Source organism: Lytechinus variegatus, chromosome 3 (genome assembly GCF_018143015.1).
Source record: "Lytechinus variegatus isolate NC3 chromosome 3, Lvar_3.0, whole genome shotgun sequence".
Lineage (NCBI taxonomy): Eukaryota > Metazoa > Echinodermata > Echinoidea > Temnopleuroida > Toxopneustidae > Lytechinus > Lytechinus variegatus.
Window position 1 is genome coordinate 1165219 of NC_054742.1, and position 19281 is coordinate 1184499.

A 19281-nucleotide genomic window follows, 5' to 3' on the forward strand; every position below is an offset into this window, starting at 1 on the left:
GATTTGCTTTTTGTAAACACAATTCAAAACATAAACACAAGTCAGAAATGAATGCTGATTAATTGGGAATCAAAACATTGTTGATATTTAGAGTTGCATTTGACTGCAATTCTGTCTCCCACTGGGCCCCAGAAAATTATTCAGAACAAAAGAGTGTCTCTTCTTCCAGTGTAGGGCAGAAGTAAAGGGGGGTATTTTATTCTCATAAATTTTAGACTGTAAATAAAATGAATTCGTAATCATAATCATTAATCAATTTATTACCATTCTCTTACTAGATTGTAGTTGAAGAGTTTCTTGAAGACATCAACAACATCCTCAATTCTGGAGAGGTGCCCAATCTCTTTGAGCCTGACGAGTATGAGAGGGTTATCATTGGCTGCCGACCAGCTGCCAAGGAAGCGGGAATCCCAGAAGGCAACAGGGAAGAAATCTACAATTTCTTTATCAGCCGTGTGCGCAAGAATCTCCATATTGTGCTTTGTATGAGTCCTGTTGGCGATTCCTTCAGGGCAAGATGTCGTATGTTCCCATCATTGGTCAATTGTTGTACCATTGACTGGTTTGTAGAGTGGCCCAAGGAAGCCTTGCTCTCTGTGTCTACAACCTTCTTTGAGAACATGGACTTTGGACGTGATGATCTAAGGGTAAGTTCTGTTGTTTGATATTTTTAAGAATCATACTGTTATATTTAGATAAAAATTGTATTCATTTCTGAAAAAATGAAGTGTTTATGGAAAGAAGTGATGAGCAATGCTTCCCTACTTTCCTTTATCTTAATTGTTTGATGAATATATATATCATTTTTATTCCAAGTAAATCATAGTCATTTTGTTCAGCTAGCCTTTTTTGTAAAAAAAAATAATAAAGAAGGAGAAATGACTGATTTCATTTCAAGACTTCATGTTAGTAATTTAAGTATTTATAAACAATTTAATTGGTCATTTAACAATAAACACCACATACCTAGAGAAGGCATATTAAGTAGAAGCAGTAATTTGCTATTGGAGGTTAAACAGTTTAGCTTACAGACTGTGTATTAATTAGATCTGCATTGTGCAGATAATCATGGCAACATTAACACCATTTTATCTTTAATTCCCTTTACAGGGGAAAGTTGCAGAGATGTGTGTAGAAATTCATACAAGTGTAAGCAACATGGCTGAACGGTACTACAACGAGCTTAGGAGAAGATACTACACCACTCCTACCAGCTACTTGGAACTTATCAATCTCTATTTCTCCATGCTGTCTGAAAAGAGAAGGTAATGCTTATTGAACCATGTTGAAAATGTAATAAGTGTCAGTCGAACCCTATTGCATATAGTGTGAATAGAAGACAAGAATCCTTCAGTCTGTAGATGAGATGAGTCCCTTTCATTTAAATTCTTTTTTGGGTGTCAATGGACTTCTACACAGAGATGTGTATTAATGTTCGATGAATATTGCAATTATATCATGCACAAGACATATGATTAATGACTATGTGGAGAATTGGCTTTCTGATGTGCTATTCATCTTGAGGGGGGTTTTGAAAACATTAAAAACCTTGTTCTTTGAGTGTTTATTGATTTGTATTTTTACTTGTATGTAAGTCTTTGATATGTGTATATGTTTGACATTGATTATCTTTCTCTAGACAATTGGTGAATGCAAGAGATCGTGTGAAGAATGGTCTAGGAAAGCTGTTAGAGACCAATGATCTTGTAGCTGACATGGAGATTCAGCTTACAGCCCTTGAGCCTGAACTGAAGAAGAAATCTGCCGATACAGAACTTCTTATGGAGAAACTAGCTGTCGATCAAGAGAAAGCTGATCAGGTAGGGGTTCGGATTGAATGCATTCTCTTGTCGTAGGTATAGCGTCTTAAATTTTTAAGAAGACTGATGGACCTAGTAGCTCAGTGGTACTGCACTCCAGCCACATGAACAGAAGCTCATAGGTTCAGTCTCCATGCATATATGAGAGAAGGATGAAAATATTGAATTGTATGAACTATATGTTGTACAGGGCCCAATGGAAGAACAGCTAATAAAAGCTCAAGTGGCTCCTCTAAGTAAAAATAGTTATTCTGTTGTTTAAATTCAACAGCAAATTTAGAAATGAATTCTGCTACTTATTTATCAATCAGTTCCGTATAAAGAGAGATTAAGAATCTAACCCTTTTTCCTAAATTCTAATGGAAAGACCCTGTAAGAATACTTATTATGTGTATTTATGATCTGAAAGCATAACTTGGATTTTTTTTGTGTGTGATGTGTATTGATGTATGTATTTGGCATGAATTTGAGGCTTCTATATCATTTCTTTGAACTACTGCTAACTTATTTCAGAGAAAAAAAAAAGAAATGTGGTACAAGCAGTCTGAAGAATCAAATATTCTTCCCATATAGGTGAGAAAAGTTGTTCTTGATGATGAAGCCACAGCCAAAGTGAAGGCAGAAGAAACCCAGGCCATTGCTGATGATGCCCAGCGAGACCTTGATGAGGCTCTACCAGCCCTGGAATCAGCTAACAAAGCTCTAGATTCCCTAGATAAGAGTGATGTAGCTGAGTTGAAAGTGTTCAATAAACCACCTGACATGGTTATGACTGTCATGGAGACTATATGCATCTTGCTTGGAGTCAAGTGAGTCACACAGTTTATGAGCTTATGCTTATAATGATTTGCAAATTTTTATTCCACAAGACAGAAATGGTAAAAGTTAGTGTACCCCACCAGATAATGAACATATCTAAAAGTGTTCTTCCATGTTTTAAGATAATTAATTGTGAATTCAGGTGATAAAATATTACATTCAATGAAGTTTGTTCCTCTGGGCTCACCGGACATTGTAGCGTTGTTGTTTACATTCAGCACACAGCATGAAGGAGGGTATTTTCTCCTGGGGTTCACTAACTTTTTTAGCACCACTGTATCTTTAATTAAGGTGACACTCTTATCTGTGCTAAACATAGATAAAGTATTTTAAGGAAATTATCAGTGTTGGAGGAACCATCATTCTTTTGAAAATTATGACAAGGCTCCAAGCTCAGCATTGGTAACAATAAAATGCATGAAATTATCTTATGATATTGTTTAATGAAATGGTCAGAGAAAAGATCTAGTGATAAGTGTATGATTAGTTTGTTGGGTTATCAGATAGTTGTTATGATTTTTTTTGTATTCCCTTGCAGACCTGACTGGCCCACGGCTAAGGGGTTGTTGGGAGATCCAAATTTCTTGAAGAAATTAATGGAATATGACAAGGACAATATTGCAGACTCTCTTCTCAGAAAGCTTAAGAAATACATCGAAAATCCCAAGTTTGTACCTGAAGTTGTTGAAAAAACATCCAAGGTATGTAAATTGATAATCTGTCACATTGATAAGTTGTCATTTGCTTCACTTTTTTTATTACTAACATTTATTTGTTTGATTTTTTTTTGCTGAGGGCAATGATGATTCACTAACATTTGAGTGTATGATTTTCTGAACATATACTGAACTAGAATTAATTTATAAGACATGTATGTATTCAAAATGTCCTAAAGACCTTTGAATATTTCTAGCCATGTTTGATCATATTTAAAATTTTCTAGTAAGTGGTAAACATCTGGTTAGAAGATATTGCTATCAGATATTGCTATCATGATAATCTTTCTTTTTCAAACCTTACAGGCCTGCAAATCTATGTGCATGTGGGTGAGAGCTATGGATCTGTATGCCAAAGTCTTCAAAACTGTTGAACCTAAGAAGCAAAAGTAAGTCTTTATGAATTTTCAAAGTTATTATGGTGTATACATCTTGATAATAAAGAGTTTGTTTGTTTGTTTTGTTTTGTTTTGTCTTTAAACCCAATTGTTTCGGGTTTAACTTAAACTCAGGTTTAAAATTTTGGTTTAAATATGATTAGCCAATTGTTAAATAAATCACTAAAAGTAGAGATATAGCATTTCAGCTCATTTTGCTCTCAAATCATTCATAATTGTGTAGGAAGTATGAATAGATGATTGTCTTCACCATCAATGAATCAGGAAAGAGCACAGTAAACATAAGAAACATACAACTTAATACAAATTTTGACACTTTTGGCTTCCCATAATTTTAGAACAGAGTTAGACCATGGTCTAAGTTAAACCTGACTTCAGAATACAGGCCAATGTAGACACTTTTGCTTGGAAGCATCTCTATCACCAGGTTGTCCATGATGTGATATGTTGTAATGATCCTTCTACAATCTGAATACTGTGTACCTAGCTAAAAAGTGTCATTATATGACATTGCCATCTTACCACTGCCTTCTGTTCATGATTGAATTCCCTTGATTCAACTTTATTCATTATTTGTCATTACAGACTGGCTGAAGCCGAGTCAGAATTGGCAGCTACCATGTCTGTGTTAGCAGAGAAGCAGAAGAAGCTGGCCGATGTTGAAGCCCAGATTGCAGAGCTGCAAGCCTCCTATGACCACAGTGTAAATGAGAAAGAAACACTTGCCAAGAACATGGCTCAGACAGCTGCAAGATTGAAGAGAGCTGGTAAACTGACCACTGCTCTAGGAGATGAACAAGGACGTTGGGAAGAAACAGTCAAGGTATGGATGATCAGCGATGTAGGAAGATTTTTATCTTCTATAGGTGGGAAAGTGACAACATGGAGTTAATTCAAAGAAAAGAAGAAAATGTTTTCTGTGATCCATTGAACCTATTCCAGTAGACAGACATTGACATTTAATTGTTTTTATTTGTTATTTTCTTATACCTTGGTTCTTTTTTTTATTAAAGGGGAATAACACTGCATTGATCAATGTTTGTATTTCATAGGAATTCAACAAAGAGATTGGTAATGTTGTTGGCAATGTGTTTGTGGCTGCCGCCTGTGTTGCATACTATGGTGCCTTTACCAGCTCTTACCGTGTGGAGCTTGTCAACTATTGGACAGAAAGGTGTAAAGAACTGGACATACCAGTAACAGATGACTTAACTCTAATCAAGGTTTGTATTCAATATGTTGTCTCTTATTCTCTTCATATTGTAAGATACTTTTATTGTAGTTTCTTTAATACAGATTTTGTGCCAGCAATTATATTCTATTAAGGGACTTAAGACTAAAATCTTGTATTTTTTATTCATTGTTAGAGCTATCATTAATAGTTGACATTGTTATGGGGTAAAAACAGTTTGAATGTCATAGAAAATGTCATATTTAATACCATTGAAACTCTGTCTAATGATAATTTCTAAGGCCAGGAACATGAAAGAATAAGTCAATGAATTTTCCTTTTTGGCAGGTTTTGGCTGATCCCTTTGAGATTCGTCAATGGAATGCTGATGGTCTTCCTAGGGATGCTGTATCAACAGAGAATGCTATTCTTGTTACAAGAGGGCGCAGGTGGCCCCTTATGATTGATCCGCAAGAACAGGTGAGGAAATGCTTCAAAATTTAACTCAAAAATATATACTAGGGACACTTTTTTTACATTTCGAGTGCTTCTCCAAAAGCGGTATTCGGTATAAATGACTATGAAATGGCAACAGTATTCACAGAATTGGAAATTTGTATCAGTGGGAGAGTAGCCTTGATTCCATGAACTTCTCTGTAATCGGGTGCTTTGGGGGCAATTCCATCAATTATTGATGTTAGTTTATATCTGACTTTGACCTTCCTCTTGATTTTTACAACACTTTGTGAACTACTTTCACAGTGATACTTTGAGAGCACATGCATCTTTTTTTCGTGCAGACTGTTAACCTTGAAAAGTTGTGATGAGCCGTTTCAGGATGGTCCAGCCCATGGGCATAGGAAATACATAATTGTGATTGACAAAATGGAATTTAGTCAGCCTGTGTCTCATAATGATAAATGTATGAGACAAATCTTTAATTTAGAGTCATTCAACCTTATTTTTCAGGCTAATCGCTGGATTCGTAACCGAGAAGCCAAGAACGGTTTGAAGGTCATCAAGCTGACTGATCAAAACTTCCTACGCACATTGGAGAATGCTGTACGTGTAGGTCTCCCTGTACTCCTTGAAGATCTGGCTGAGACGCTGGATCCTGCACTGGAGCCCATCCTTCTCAAGCAAACCTTTGTTCAGGTATGACTCAGTTCATTTCACAACTGCTCTCAAAGGTGACAGGTGGTAATATAAACATTGATGATTGCCTGTATAAGTTGGGAATTCTGTATCAGTCTATTTTTTTATTGTATAAAACAAATAAGATAGATAAAATTGATCTTAATCAACTGAACTCTTTGAGTGTATGCATTGCCAGGCATTTATTTTCCCCAGTTAGTAAATAAAATATTATGACAGGTGATTCATCAGATAATAGGTATTCTCACCATGGATTATATAAATCAATAAACATAATTTTTCATGGGCTTTAGTATAATTATCAATACTGAGTGCCAAATAAACTGTCCAAATACCCTCTGCTATTGTCTCAAGCCAGTTAGAACTGTCTATTTTTGTGGGTAATTCTTATTCATGTTCTCACTGGTGTATATATTTTTGTACATCAATAGACATAACCTCAATTGGATTTGTGTGATGATTAAGAATATGATCTAATGAAATCTGGGTAAAGGCTAAGGTTACAGTAGATGCCGATTGTAAGTTTTCCAAGACATATTGTCTAAAGGACCAGGATATCATCAAGAAATAGTAAAGACTTGTTATGTCCTCATTTTTGCAGGGAGGTGTACAAAACATTCAAAGAGGAAAAATATATCAACATGTCACCTTACTGTTAAATTTGCAAGATTTTTTTTCAAGAAAGTATGATAAATACCTACTTGGGTCATGTACAGGCACTACTTAAGAAGCCACTATCATTTTTCATGGTGTTTGTTTTATGCAGGGCGGTCGTCTTCTGATTCGCCTCGGTGACAGTGACATTGACTATGATAAGAATTTCCGTTTCTACATGACAACCAAGATGGCCAATCCTCACTATCTACCTGAGATCTGTATCAAGGTTACCATCATCAACTTTACTGTCACCAAGTCTGGTCTTGAAGATCAGCTGCTCAGGTAAGAATGCTATTCTCAATTATTATTTTTTCAGTATCAGCTTATGTGCCTTTTTGTATAAAAAAAATAATCCGTTAAGCCCTCTACCTAAGTTAACTTTGGCTAGGATCTATGGAAAATGTGTATTATATTGGAATCAAATCAAATCACGTTCAATGGGTTAATCACACAGGTGAGATTGATGTGAACCAGTTCAGATTATGTGTTTTATTGAACCTTCATTTTCTTGTTGAAATTAACTATATTTGACACCAAATTTACTCAGATATACGTATAGATTTGTAGAGTTGATATCTATAATTATGTCTCAAAAGATATTTGTTTTCATTCATCAAGCTCATAATAGGCATTGAAAGTTTAAAATGTATTCAATGTCACAAATTAGTCCATTCTCAGTCATGGCAGCTGTTCCAACTTTTCTTCCCATTGTCTTTGTCAGTGATGTTGTGCGTCTGGAGCGACCTGATCTTGAGGAGCAGCGAAATCAGTTGATTGTGAGGATCAATGCTGATAAGAACCAACTCAAAGCGATTGAGGATAGGATCCTAAAGCTGCTCTTTGAATCTGAGGGTAACATCCTAGACAATGAAGAACTCATCAATACTCTCAATGAATCCAAGGTATATTGAATTACTCAGTTACAATGTTTTGAATATGAAAAACTTTCATGCATGATGATGTAGTTATGAGAAAAGCTTGAAATGGGTTGAAAAGTTTACTAGCTTTTTTATGTTAACAAAGATCCATGCCCTTAGAAATTCCATTGCTGGCAGATGAACAATCATTGTCTGATACATGGTTGATCTCTTTTGAATATTTCTCTGATGACAAAAGCATATAGATGGAGGTATATAAAGGAATAGAAATTCTCCACGTGTATTACTATTTACAAACTCTGTTGTTAATTCCACCATGAAACTGTTCAAAGTTCATCGTGTTCCCTTGGTTTCTTCAAACAGGTAACATCTGGTGTGATCACCAAGCGTTTGGAGGAAGCAGAACAGACAGAGGAGAAGATCACTGTGGCCAGAGAGAAATACAGAGTGGTAGCCACTAGAGGATCAGTCATGTACTTTGTGGTAGCCTCACTGGCAGAGATTGATCCCATGTACCAGTTCTCTCTCAAGTACTTCAAGAATGTAAGTACTACTTCTAAGCGTACCTCATTTGAATGTATCCATTATTCATTATCATGCTAATGGTAAAAAGTGAAACACACTTAATTTGTCCTATATGTTCAAGGAGTTTACAATAACCTAAATTGGATCTTATAGTAAATACTTTTTAGGTGCACAACTGGGCACTGTTTTATTTTAAATGTTTATTTTTGTGTAATTAAAATACCTAGATTGGGGTTGAACCATCTTTAAGGCCTAATCCCTTTATGAAATCAGACCAGAAAATTGATTCCAAGGTATTATGTTCATGTTTAGAACTGTATTTCAAAACCATTCAACATTTAATCACAATTTTGAAGGGTATTTGTTTCACTATCTGGCTTTCAATTGTGTCAGTATTATTAGGGGCTTTACGATATACAATTCGTTGTACATTATTTTTTCGATATATTTAGCTCTTCAACCTCTGTATAGAGAACAGTGAAAAGAACAGTGACCTTCAAGAGAGGTTAAAGATCTTGCTTCGTCAGACAACAATCCAGGTCTACACCAATGTCTCCAGGTACGTGCCTGTACCCACAGAAAGGGGTCATTGCAAGAAAATTGCAATTTGATTCCCCAAGTCAGTCATAACTATTGCAAATATTTAATTGGTTGCTGGCTTTCTTTTTCTAACTGAAAATATATTCATTGGCTATATTTTTATCTATCAATTGTAAGGTGCGTTTGTGATCAATTACGAATGAGTTTCTTCCAACACCTCTTCAGTATTGAATTATATATATATGCTTTCCAATTACTCTCCTGTTTACACTTTTAAGTAGCCTAGGGATGTAATGGGGTTATTGATGTCCTATGATTTGGGACTGTATGCCCTGTGTTCCAAGTTTTTTTTATACAGGCTTACATTAAAGCAAATGTTTCTTCATGATAACTACTAAAGAAACCTTGTTTTTGATTTGCTACCAAACCATGTTACCATAATAGTTAGCATAATTGCAAAGTTACCTTAATTGTAAGCCTTTACTAAATTGGCCTAAGAATTGTGTGAGGGGGAGGAGTGTACAATATCAGGGAAAAAAACACCTGCAGGTATGGCTGATGTATTGAGACCATGTAGAAGCAGTATAATGTGATCATCATTAAATGTTCTATAAGGGCGGAAATATACATTACTTATAATAATTTGTCGACTTGTGTTTTGCAGGGGTCTGTTTGAGGTTCATAAGCTGGTATTTTCCTTCATGCTGTGTATTGACATCATGAGACAGGATGGAAAGGTGACTGATGAAGAATGGAATTTCTTCCTACGTGGTGTTGCTGGCATGGACAAGGTAAGTGGTGTAGATCAATGGTTAGGCTTTGGTTAACTCAATAAAAACATTTTGCAGAGTATTACACCATGTCAACAGTTTTCGTTAAAAAATAAATGACGTCATTTATTTATAATTCTAAAATTAAGATCCTGTATAAGTTTAGTAACTGATGTATCTGGGATGACCAAACTTATATCTTGTAGATACAGTTATCCTATCAGATAGCTACATACATGTAGAAATTTCAAAGTCTGGAAATTTTTTGGCACATTCTATCCTTAAGACTTCAGACAAATGAATGGAAAGATCTTACCCCTATGTATCAGATTTTAGCTTGCATTTTTCAGATAATTTGTGTTGTAGTCTTTCATTTTATGTATCAATGAATTCAAACATTGATAATGTATCATCTTTGAATTTACCAAAACTTGATATGAGCTGAAGGGGAATGCTATATCAACATGTGCAGACTTGCATGGAATACAATTTTTTATTGTTCTTTTTGTTTTATAGGAAAGACCACCAAAGCCTGACATTCCCTGGTTGACAGATGCTGTCTGGAACTCATGCTGTGACCTGGATGACTCTATCCCAGCATTCAAAGGTTTGATGAAGGAAATTGTTGCTGCCCCTATCTTCTGTAAACTGGGAAGGATGGAGGTAAGGATGTTAAAGTGGAAAAAAAAATCATCACTTGTTCTGAAACATTACGAGAATAAATATTTGCAAAGATCTGAGTTCTGTATGTGAGTAGATGATGTACATTCTGGTCATAGCATCTTCATTTTTATCTTTTTTTTTTTCATTTATCAAGGCATATGAAATAAGTTATTGCTATCTTGAGTTTCCTTAGATAACTTACTGAATCACAGCTTGTATGAAATAATTTTGAATTGGATTCCATGTAAACAACATGTTTTTTTTTTTTTTGTCAAACAGGTGAGACCTAACCCAGAGACATGGGAGGGTTACGGACCTGACCCGCCCCCATGGGTCCCTCCTCAAGAAGGAGAAGAGGAGCAACAGGATGATGGTAAAATCAAGGGTCACTATGAAGAAAGACTGACCAGCTTCCAGAAACTCATAATGGTCAAATGCTTCAAGGAAGAGAGTGTAAGTTCTTTTTCATGACAGTATGAAAATTGTTTTATTTTGTTCATTGTCATTGCAATCTCACACTTTGCCTGTCTGTGAACTTTGTATCTCTGGGTAACTTGAAAATGGCATTTTTATCAAATTCAAATTTTGATGTCATTGAATTATGAATTTCTAAACAAGTCAGATGTTCAATCACTCTCTTATTCCCATCTGTCATTTGCTTTATTAAACAGGTTGTGTTCTGTGTCACAGACTTTGTGAGTGAAAACCTGGGCAAGACCTTTGTAGAGAGTCCACCTGTGGACCTGGCTACCTTGTATACTGACATGACCCCATCCACACCCCTTGTCTTTATCCTGAGTACTGGTTCTGATCCTATGGGAGCATTTCAGAGGTTTGCCAAGGAGAGGAACTACTTGGACCACATCCAGGCTATATCTCTAGGCCAGGGTCAAGGTCCTGTAGCTGAGAAGCTGATTGATGCAGCTGTCAAGAATGGAGACTGGGTCTTCCTTCAGGTAAGCAACTTGAATTATCTCATGTAGTGGCGGTAATTGGGCAGGTTCCTCATTGACAGACCTTCCAGTTTAAACATTTGACACTTGTGAAGGTATGATTTAAAAAAAAATTGAGACATACACAACTTTCAGATATTAACGCTACTAGCGATAATTGAATGAGACAGCATGACTAAGATGTGCATCAGCTTCAATATTTTCTCTCTATCACTTTATTGTAGTATGATAAACATTGATATCTTCATATTCCATTAAATTTTTCTACAGAATTGCCATTTAGCTGCATCATGGATGTTGAGCCTGGAAGAGATTATCAAGGCTTTTGGTGAGCCAGGAGCTGAGATCCATGAAGATTTCCGTCTCTACCTGAGTTCCATGCCAACAAACAAGTTCCCAGTCTCTGTCCTGCAGAACAGTGTCAAGGTTACCAATGAGCCTCCCAAAGGCCTTAGATCTAACATTAGAAGAGCTTTCTCAGAGATGACTGCACAAGACTTTGAAGAGCATAGTGAGTTTTGAGGCCCTTTTTTTTAGTTTACCAATGTTGTCATTCATAAGATTGATTATGATTAGGTGTGCTCTTTACCTGCAAATTTTCTGTCATCATTTTGTTTTATTCATTGATTTTAAAATGTCTAACATTGGTAAACCTAGAATTTATTTGTACTTTAAAGAAAAAATCATTTATGTTTTGTTGGACATTTTAGATAATTGGGGTGAGATGAAATATATTATAGGAATATGATTCTTTATTATTTCAACATTATGAATAATACTTCTCAAATTAAATGCTTGATAGGATTCTGAAGTTTTGTTTGTTTGGGGGTTTTTTGTCAAGGAACTTCATATGTAGTTAAGTATAATTCTAATTTAATTTTCACTTTTTTTCAGTCCTGGGAATGTCCTGGAGGAAGATGATCTTTGGCATCTGTCTTTTCCATGCTATTATCCAGGAGAGGAAAAAGTTTGGTCCTCTAGGCTGGAACATCAAGGTACAGTTGCATTTCTTCATTATTGTCTTATTGATTATGTGGGGGGGGGGGGGTTAAGCATAAACACAATTACATGCATCCTATTGACATCTTTGTGATTTTAGGTCTAAAAGATAATTCCATACTCCTATGCAATTACCTTGCATTTCCTCTTCCACCAAAGCATTGCTATTCAAACTTGCCAAGACAATCCAACTGTCAGTATTCAACAGGCTTTCGATTTTAGAAGATGCAGTATTTTCTTTAATTTTGTGCTTCTTAACTTGAAGAATTAATTATTTATTTGACCTTTCAGTACGAATTCAATGAGAGTGATAGAGAATGTGCCTTGGAGAATTTGAAGATGTTCCTTGCAGATGGTGAGATACCTTGGGATGCACTCATCTACATCACTGGAGAGGTAATAATAGTCATACAATCATATTTTGCCATTGATGTCAGATCCTAAACAAGGAATTATTCATGATGTTCACCCCCACTGTTGTATTGATAAGATGAAATGTATTCTAATTGCTTAGTACAGAACAAGATCTGTGGATTAGGATGTTGTAATGGGTGGACTACATAAACATTGAGGTCTAAGTTCACCTCATCTTATGACCCCCACCTTTCCTTCAGTTTGATATTTGAATTAAATTTTACTTTCAACCAATCAGAAGTGTGCATTGGGACATACTATTGATGTTTTAGTTGCATTTGATTTTCTAATACAGGTTTCTGGTCATAATGCTTCAATGACCATGTAACAGTATGGTTGCTGTAGACTGATTCCTTGTTCTCATTCTTTCTGAATTTACTAATGCAAGCATAATGTCTATTTTATCTCCTAATAGATCACCTATGGAGGTCGGGTAACCGATGCTTGGGATCAGAGGTGTCTCAGGACCATCCTTAGGAGATTCTTCGCTCCTTACACCTTAGAAGAAAATTACAAATACTCAGAGTCAGGTAAAAAAAATATTTGCTATTACTTATAAGGGTAGATTTCAATGCAACTCTCCTTGGGTAGATTGATTCCCCTTAGGTAGCATTAATGGTGGTGGGGGCAATTGGGTGGAGCCCTTCCCTGGTGTGCCAAGTTGTGAAGAAAGAAATAAAAGGAAGAAAGAACGCAAATATAAAATCATGTCAAAATTGGGTCATTTCCATTTATCGAAATAGCCTGGCACTGTTCCTAGTTTTTACTTTAACATGATGTTATCGCTTCATTTTGGGGATTAAGAGACAAGATTTAAACAGTTTAGAACTTGATATGGTGGTTATTTAAGGTAGCTGTATGACATTTAATTTTCCCCAGGTATCTACTACAGCCCTGACATGGATACCCTTGGCGAATACAGGAAGTACATCGAAGATCTACCCATCATTGATGAACCAGAGATCTTTGCTATGCATGAAAATGCCAACATTAGCTTCCAGGTAATCATCTCACTCACTGATATCATACAGGTTGAAGATATTCTCATATCAAGTGATTCATAAGTACATGAATTGCATATGTTGTTTTCCTCAGATTTCTTTTTGTTTAAGTGGATTACCTTTTGTAATTTTAATCTACTCTGTTCTCAGAGAAAGTTTAACTTCAGTTCTAATGTATGTATGTGTAGAGTTATAGTAATAATAACATTGAAAACATGATATTGAACCCTATTGAAATCCCCAACCTATCACTGAATTGTAGAAATATCTGTTTGCAAATACATAGCACCTCTAGTGTATTTGACCCTACAGGAAACTGATCAAACAAGTATAAAAGACAAAAAAAATGAACATCTCTTCTAATACAGTCCCTTGAAACATGTCGTACATACCAGTATACCAGACAGTGAATGTCTGGATAGATGTACGGACATTCAATACAAAAGGAGATAAGATTTCAGTCGTAAAACAAGAGAACCTATGTTTTTCTTGTACAATATCTGGCCAGTTTTAACCTATTTTTCTCCATATAGATAAACAGACAAACTTATTTCCATTATTTTCTTTGTTATGACAGCGGCAAGAGACCCAGACTCTGATCTTTACCATCCTAGAGGTTCAGCCAAGGATGGGAGGAGGTGGAGGAGGAAAAACCAATGATGATATTGTCTATGAGTTAGCAGAGAGTATCCTTACCAAGATACCAGATAAACTAGACATTGATGAAGCTTGGCAAGAAATGTTCAAGGTAATCCATATCTCATCTGTGTTTGTCATATATCAATCTGATGAGTAAGTTTATCACAAAATATAAAATCTTTAATGTCATATTTGAATTCAGCTATAGTTTCCTTGCCATAGTGAGCCTAACTTTTGATACAAGCTTCCTATTGTATTGAACACTTGAACACAATTCATTCTCCTAACTTGAAATTGCCATGCAGTCAGAAGGAATGTTTATGTTTGTTTCATGTTCTTTCCTCTGATGTGTTCTAATTGTTAATGTGTATTTGTTTTCTTGTTACGACAGCCTGATGATAAGGGACGTACCAATTCTCTCACAACGGTACTTGTTCAGGAAGTGGATAGATTCAACAAGCTTTTGAAAGTCTTAAAGGTATGACTCAGATAAAACTTTGCGTTTCTACCAAACTGAAAGTGAGTAGTGTTAGAGATTTGCAGATGAAAGTCATGAGAGTTCATCGACAATCTGGATGACAGATGATACTTGAATGCAGGAGAAGATCACCATTTATCATGCAAATCAAGGACATGAAGACAACATTTTATTTTGATTTTGTGTACCATTATCTTGCCTCTAACTAGTCCGAAACACAACAGTTCATTGTTAGTAGGGCAGTGTTGTAAGGTAGTTTTACCCAACTGCTTCAACATAGGCAACATGGCAACAATATACACTGCATTACATATCATTGTTTTATCATCAAAATCTCTCCATCCTGGGTAATTGACAACACCTGTTACTGGACAGGCAGTCTGTATATCTCATGAAAGCTGAAAATGAGTAATACATCTTTTACTGTCTTTCAATTTTTTATACAGAGCTCACTGAAGACCATCCAGAAAGCCATCAAGGGTCTGGTGGTGATGTCTGAAGAACTTGAGCGAGTGTACAACAGCTTCCTCAACAATCAAGTTCCTACAATGTGGTCTGACGCAGCCTACCCATCCCTCAAGCCTCTGGCTTCATGGGTCAAGGATCTCCTTCTCAGGGTTGGATTTATTGGGGTGAGTATGCTTCTTGAGTGTTCAAAAGGGTATTGGTTTAATGTTGACTCAATATTTTGCTTCATAAAGTACACATCTAAAAGCTTAAATCATTAATGCAATTGTTCTACATTGTTACAACTTCCAAGGTTTGTACCACCAAACATTTATTCTATTAGTTCTTCTACTATGCCCTAAAAATCGGTGACCAACTATCAAAGGAAAGATGTACTTGATTAAAAATAAGTATGTATTTTCTTGTAAGCATGGTGGTTAAAGAAAAGGGGTATTGTGAAAATACTCATGTAAGATTTGTTGAGAGTTGATGAATTGATGTGATTTATCTTACCATACACATTTTGTTACTCTTAGATGTGTGTCCTTTCATCAAGAAAGTGGACATTTTCATTCTTGAAAAAAAGAGTGCTAGCATATCATATTGTTATGAGTTATTCTTCTTTCTTTTTTTCCCCCTTCAGCATTGGATCCTCCATGGGCCTCCAAAATCTTTCTGGATTTCTGGTTTCTTCTACACGCAAGGTAAACAGCCATAAACTTGCTTATGTAATTGATTACTGCTTCTTTACAAGCTTAAAATTTTCATGATGATTTGATTTTTGTTAACTTGATCTGTCCAATGTCATAAAAATTGCTGCGCATAAAAACTACTTCAGAATTCTGAACATAAATAAATTATGAAAATGTTGGCTTGAATAGTAATTGACAATATTGATGAATAGTAATTGACAATATTGATCTACCATTAAGTAACTTTAAAATATATGGTGGCTTGTAAACTCTAATTTCCCCACCATTCATTGCATACTTCTGACAACTGTAAGTAAAGATCTTTAAAAATCTTAATGAGATCAATCTTTTATTTGCATCCTGCAGGTTTCCTGACTGGTACACTGCAGAATTATGCAAGAAAGTATGACTACCCAATTGACCAGCTCAGTTTCCACTTCCGTCCCATGCCCAAATACCGTGATCAGGCTGAAGTTGCTATCCAACAAGATCAACTCAGCTTTGGTCAGGTTACTGATGCTGACAAAGAGGTAGGAGAATAAAAGATCTTCCAAATATGTAGAATTTATGTAATCTACATGCAGGATATTTGTATATTACAGTATATTTCTTGCACTCTAATCTGTGAAACATGAACTTTAGCTGTTTATTTTTATTCATACATGTATTTCCTCTCTTATGTGCATTCCTCCTCCATTTCTCTCTTTATGTTTCTGCAATTTTTTAATTTGTAATTGACCGATAGATTTTATGACACAAATTTGGAGTAAACTATCAACAGGCCATTTAATAATCCTTTCTTTAAAAGATTTTCCTAGCAAAGTATGGAATCCATAAATTTTCATTAGATTTCTTAGTTTTGTATAAATTTGTAGTTGAGGCAAAACACTGTAAATACTGTTAAAATTATTTCGTTGTCAAAGTGCTTGAAATCACTATTCATTAGCTTTTATATTTGAATTAAAGAATATGTGAGTAAAATATATCTTTCTAAACGTCTTTTCATTGATTTTGTTCCGAATCCGTTCCAGCATAAATGATCATTTAAACATTTTATTTTTGTAAGATAGGCAACATCTTTTTTTTATTATTATTTTTTCAATTGCCATATCTAAAAAAAAAAATTTGAAAAAAAAGTCTGGAAAAAATACTTGATGTCACTTCATTTCTGTCTTTCTTATGTACTGCATGATATTACATCACAGATAATTTTGACTATATAATGTGTTAACTTTTAAACTTCATAACTCTATTTACTGAAATTGTAATATTGCATGTTCTTTAGAAAGCCTTGTCTATGTTTTCCCTTTTCTTCATCTACTTTTCTCTTTTCCATCTCTACTGTATCTCTTTGTAACATTGAATTGTCTGTGTCTTGTGTGTTGTGTGTTTCATGTTTAGGAGAGAAAGAAAAAAAGCAAAGAGGACATAGAATGTAGCTGTATCAAGTCAGACGTAAGCATAGATTTAGGGTTAGGAATGATAGTTCAAGTATTCTTGTCATGAAGTAAAGATGTACCCTCGCACACCAAATGCCCGTTCTAATAGACAGAACTGAAAATATTTCTTCCAAACATTACATCTTAAATGATACAAGTGAGTTTTGTCAGCAGACAACATATTTTTGACATCAATTCATTGGTCAATCGAGAGTTAGTTTGGTGCTGTGACAGAGGTATGCTTCTTTACTTTTATTTGACAGATTGGTAAGTAGATATAATAGGATAATCTTGCTATTTCGAGTTTGAATGTTAGCTTGTTGAGTTGTAAGGACTATTGAATATTGTTTCTAATTGATATTTTTTCCCTTGTGTTTCTGTTTATGTTTTTGACCTTTATTGACCTGTATAACCTTATTTGTCCCATGATAATTCCCCTTCTTGAATGGAACAGAAATCAGCAGGTGATGGTAGAGATCTTGATGCAGAAGTAAGTAGAGTGGTTTGGAAGGGGTTTTTCCCCTCTGGTGTATGATGATTTGATGTGCACTGACATCCAAGACCCAGACCCACACCTCACAACCCTTTCCCCTTTTATGGCACCTGACTCACAGTAATGATAACCATCGGTGGATTGGTATAGGAAACTAACCACCTACTAAAAATGTCTTGTGTAACATGACTACATCTCTAAGAGTGGTCATGTTTACTTTCAATTTACCCCATAATTGGATGGAGCTATTTTATACTGGAAATTAATGAAGTCTATGGTGAAAGGGTACTTTACTAACAAAGAAAATGGAATAACAGCATGTATGATCATGTTTATCTCAGTTTCCGATAGCCAGTTGAAGCAGGGATATATGCCTACCACATTACAGCCATAAAACTTTCATTATATATAGCCAAACTTTGCAAAGGAGGTTTAATCCATGAGGGAATTTGAACCTTGATTTACACAGCTTCTGAGCACATAATTGCACTCGATACAGTGCATACACTTAGCAAGGTTCAAGAATAAATGTACCCTTTTGGCAAAGAGCATTGAATTCATGTTTAATAAAGTGTGGTTTACACGCCATAGTATCAGCATTTTCAATATATTAGACCCCTCCTGGTTTAAACCTCTGTAGTAAGCTCCAGCCAATGTTATTAACCAAACCCTCCGCATCAGAGCTAAAAAGTATTCAATAAATTATCACCTCAGATTGCATAAAACAAGTCATAATGCTAAACCTGCAAAAGAAATGATAAAATCACACTGCATCTTGAAATGTATAAGAGTGAAAAGTGTTACCAGAAACATGAATAAGATTGCTTCATATTAATGTGATATGGTGTTGAAAAGCGTTCATTTTCTTGCAAATTATTAACACCATCATTTATGGTACCCTTCCTCTTCCCTTTGTTTTTGCATATTCAAATGGTTGATTAATGATAAAGATGGTATATACTTTCAACTGATATTAGTGTGATTGTGATTTAGGGTGAAATACATATGGTATATTTTTCAAAAATGATTAATAAATGCAAGAATAAGTCAATGATGCACCTCACACCACTGCAAAAGATACCATATCCATTTTCACTGTGTAACACAATTGAGCACCATCTATGATTAATGATGGATAATGGGTTACCTAGAAGTTTAGCAATCAAGCATTTTACCATTTTATGACTGAATGAAAGTTACTTCTCGAAAACCATCAATTTAAACTCGTGTTGTCAGAAATATCAATAGAAATATTGTAGTTTCATTCCAGTGGAAGATGTTTCCCTCTAATGACTGTTAGAAAGGTAGGCTAACTGCAAAAGGATCCATGTGTCACATAGATCACAATTTCTACACCAAACTCTAAAATCTATGTAGAGAATTCAATATGGAAGAAATCCATACAGGCCCAGCTATTGGTTTCAGAGACTACTGAAATTTATTTATCTTTTGAATTATGAATCACAGACACTTGTATCAGAACACAACATCCATATTATTTTATTACCTTGAATAATTTTGAATGTGATTTACGCTCAATAAGTCAAGTGTGGTTTAGGGTTGAAATAACTTAAAATTGATATTGTTTGTTTTCAATACAAAGACTTAAATTTA

General features: G+C 35.1%; 1 protein-coding gene across 2 annotated transcripts in view; it reads left to right on the forward strand.

The window, feature by feature from the left end:
- Nucleotides 1-19281, forward strand: part of LOC121409928 (dynein heavy chain 6, axonemal-like) — a 55536-nt gene that overhangs the window by 32725 nt on the left and 3530 nt on the right. Inside the window, exons 43-71 of one of the 2 annotated variants that reach the window (XM_041601714.1) lie at nt 279-647; nt 1111-1265; nt 1640-1820; nt 2394-2629; nt 3178-3340; nt 3662-3744; nt 4339-4576; nt 4806-4976; nt 5273-5404; nt 5894-6079; nt 6846-7018; nt 7458-7638; nt 7978-8157; nt 8592-8698; nt 9344-9470; nt 9966-10112; nt 10392-10565; nt 10784-11068; nt 11336-11576; nt 11960-12060; nt 12356-12460; nt 12894-13008; nt 13358-13479; nt 14057-14227; nt 14510-14596; nt 15043-15228; nt 15687-15747; nt 16102-16265; nt 17629-17664. In XM_041601714.1, coding sequence (XP_041457648.1) covers nt 279-647; nt 1111-1265; nt 1640-1820; nt 2394-2629; nt 3178-3340; nt 3662-3744; nt 4339-4576; nt 4806-4976; nt 5273-5404; nt 5894-6079; nt 6846-7018; nt 7458-7638; nt 7978-8157; nt 8592-8698; nt 9344-9470; nt 9966-10112; nt 10392-10565; nt 10784-11068; nt 11336-11576; nt 11960-12060; nt 12356-12460; nt 12894-13008; nt 13358-13479; nt 14057-14227; nt 14510-14596; nt 15043-15228; nt 15687-15747; nt 16102-16265; nt 17629-17664 — 4677 coding nt within the window. The other variant, XM_041601713.1, reaches the window with a different exon arrangement.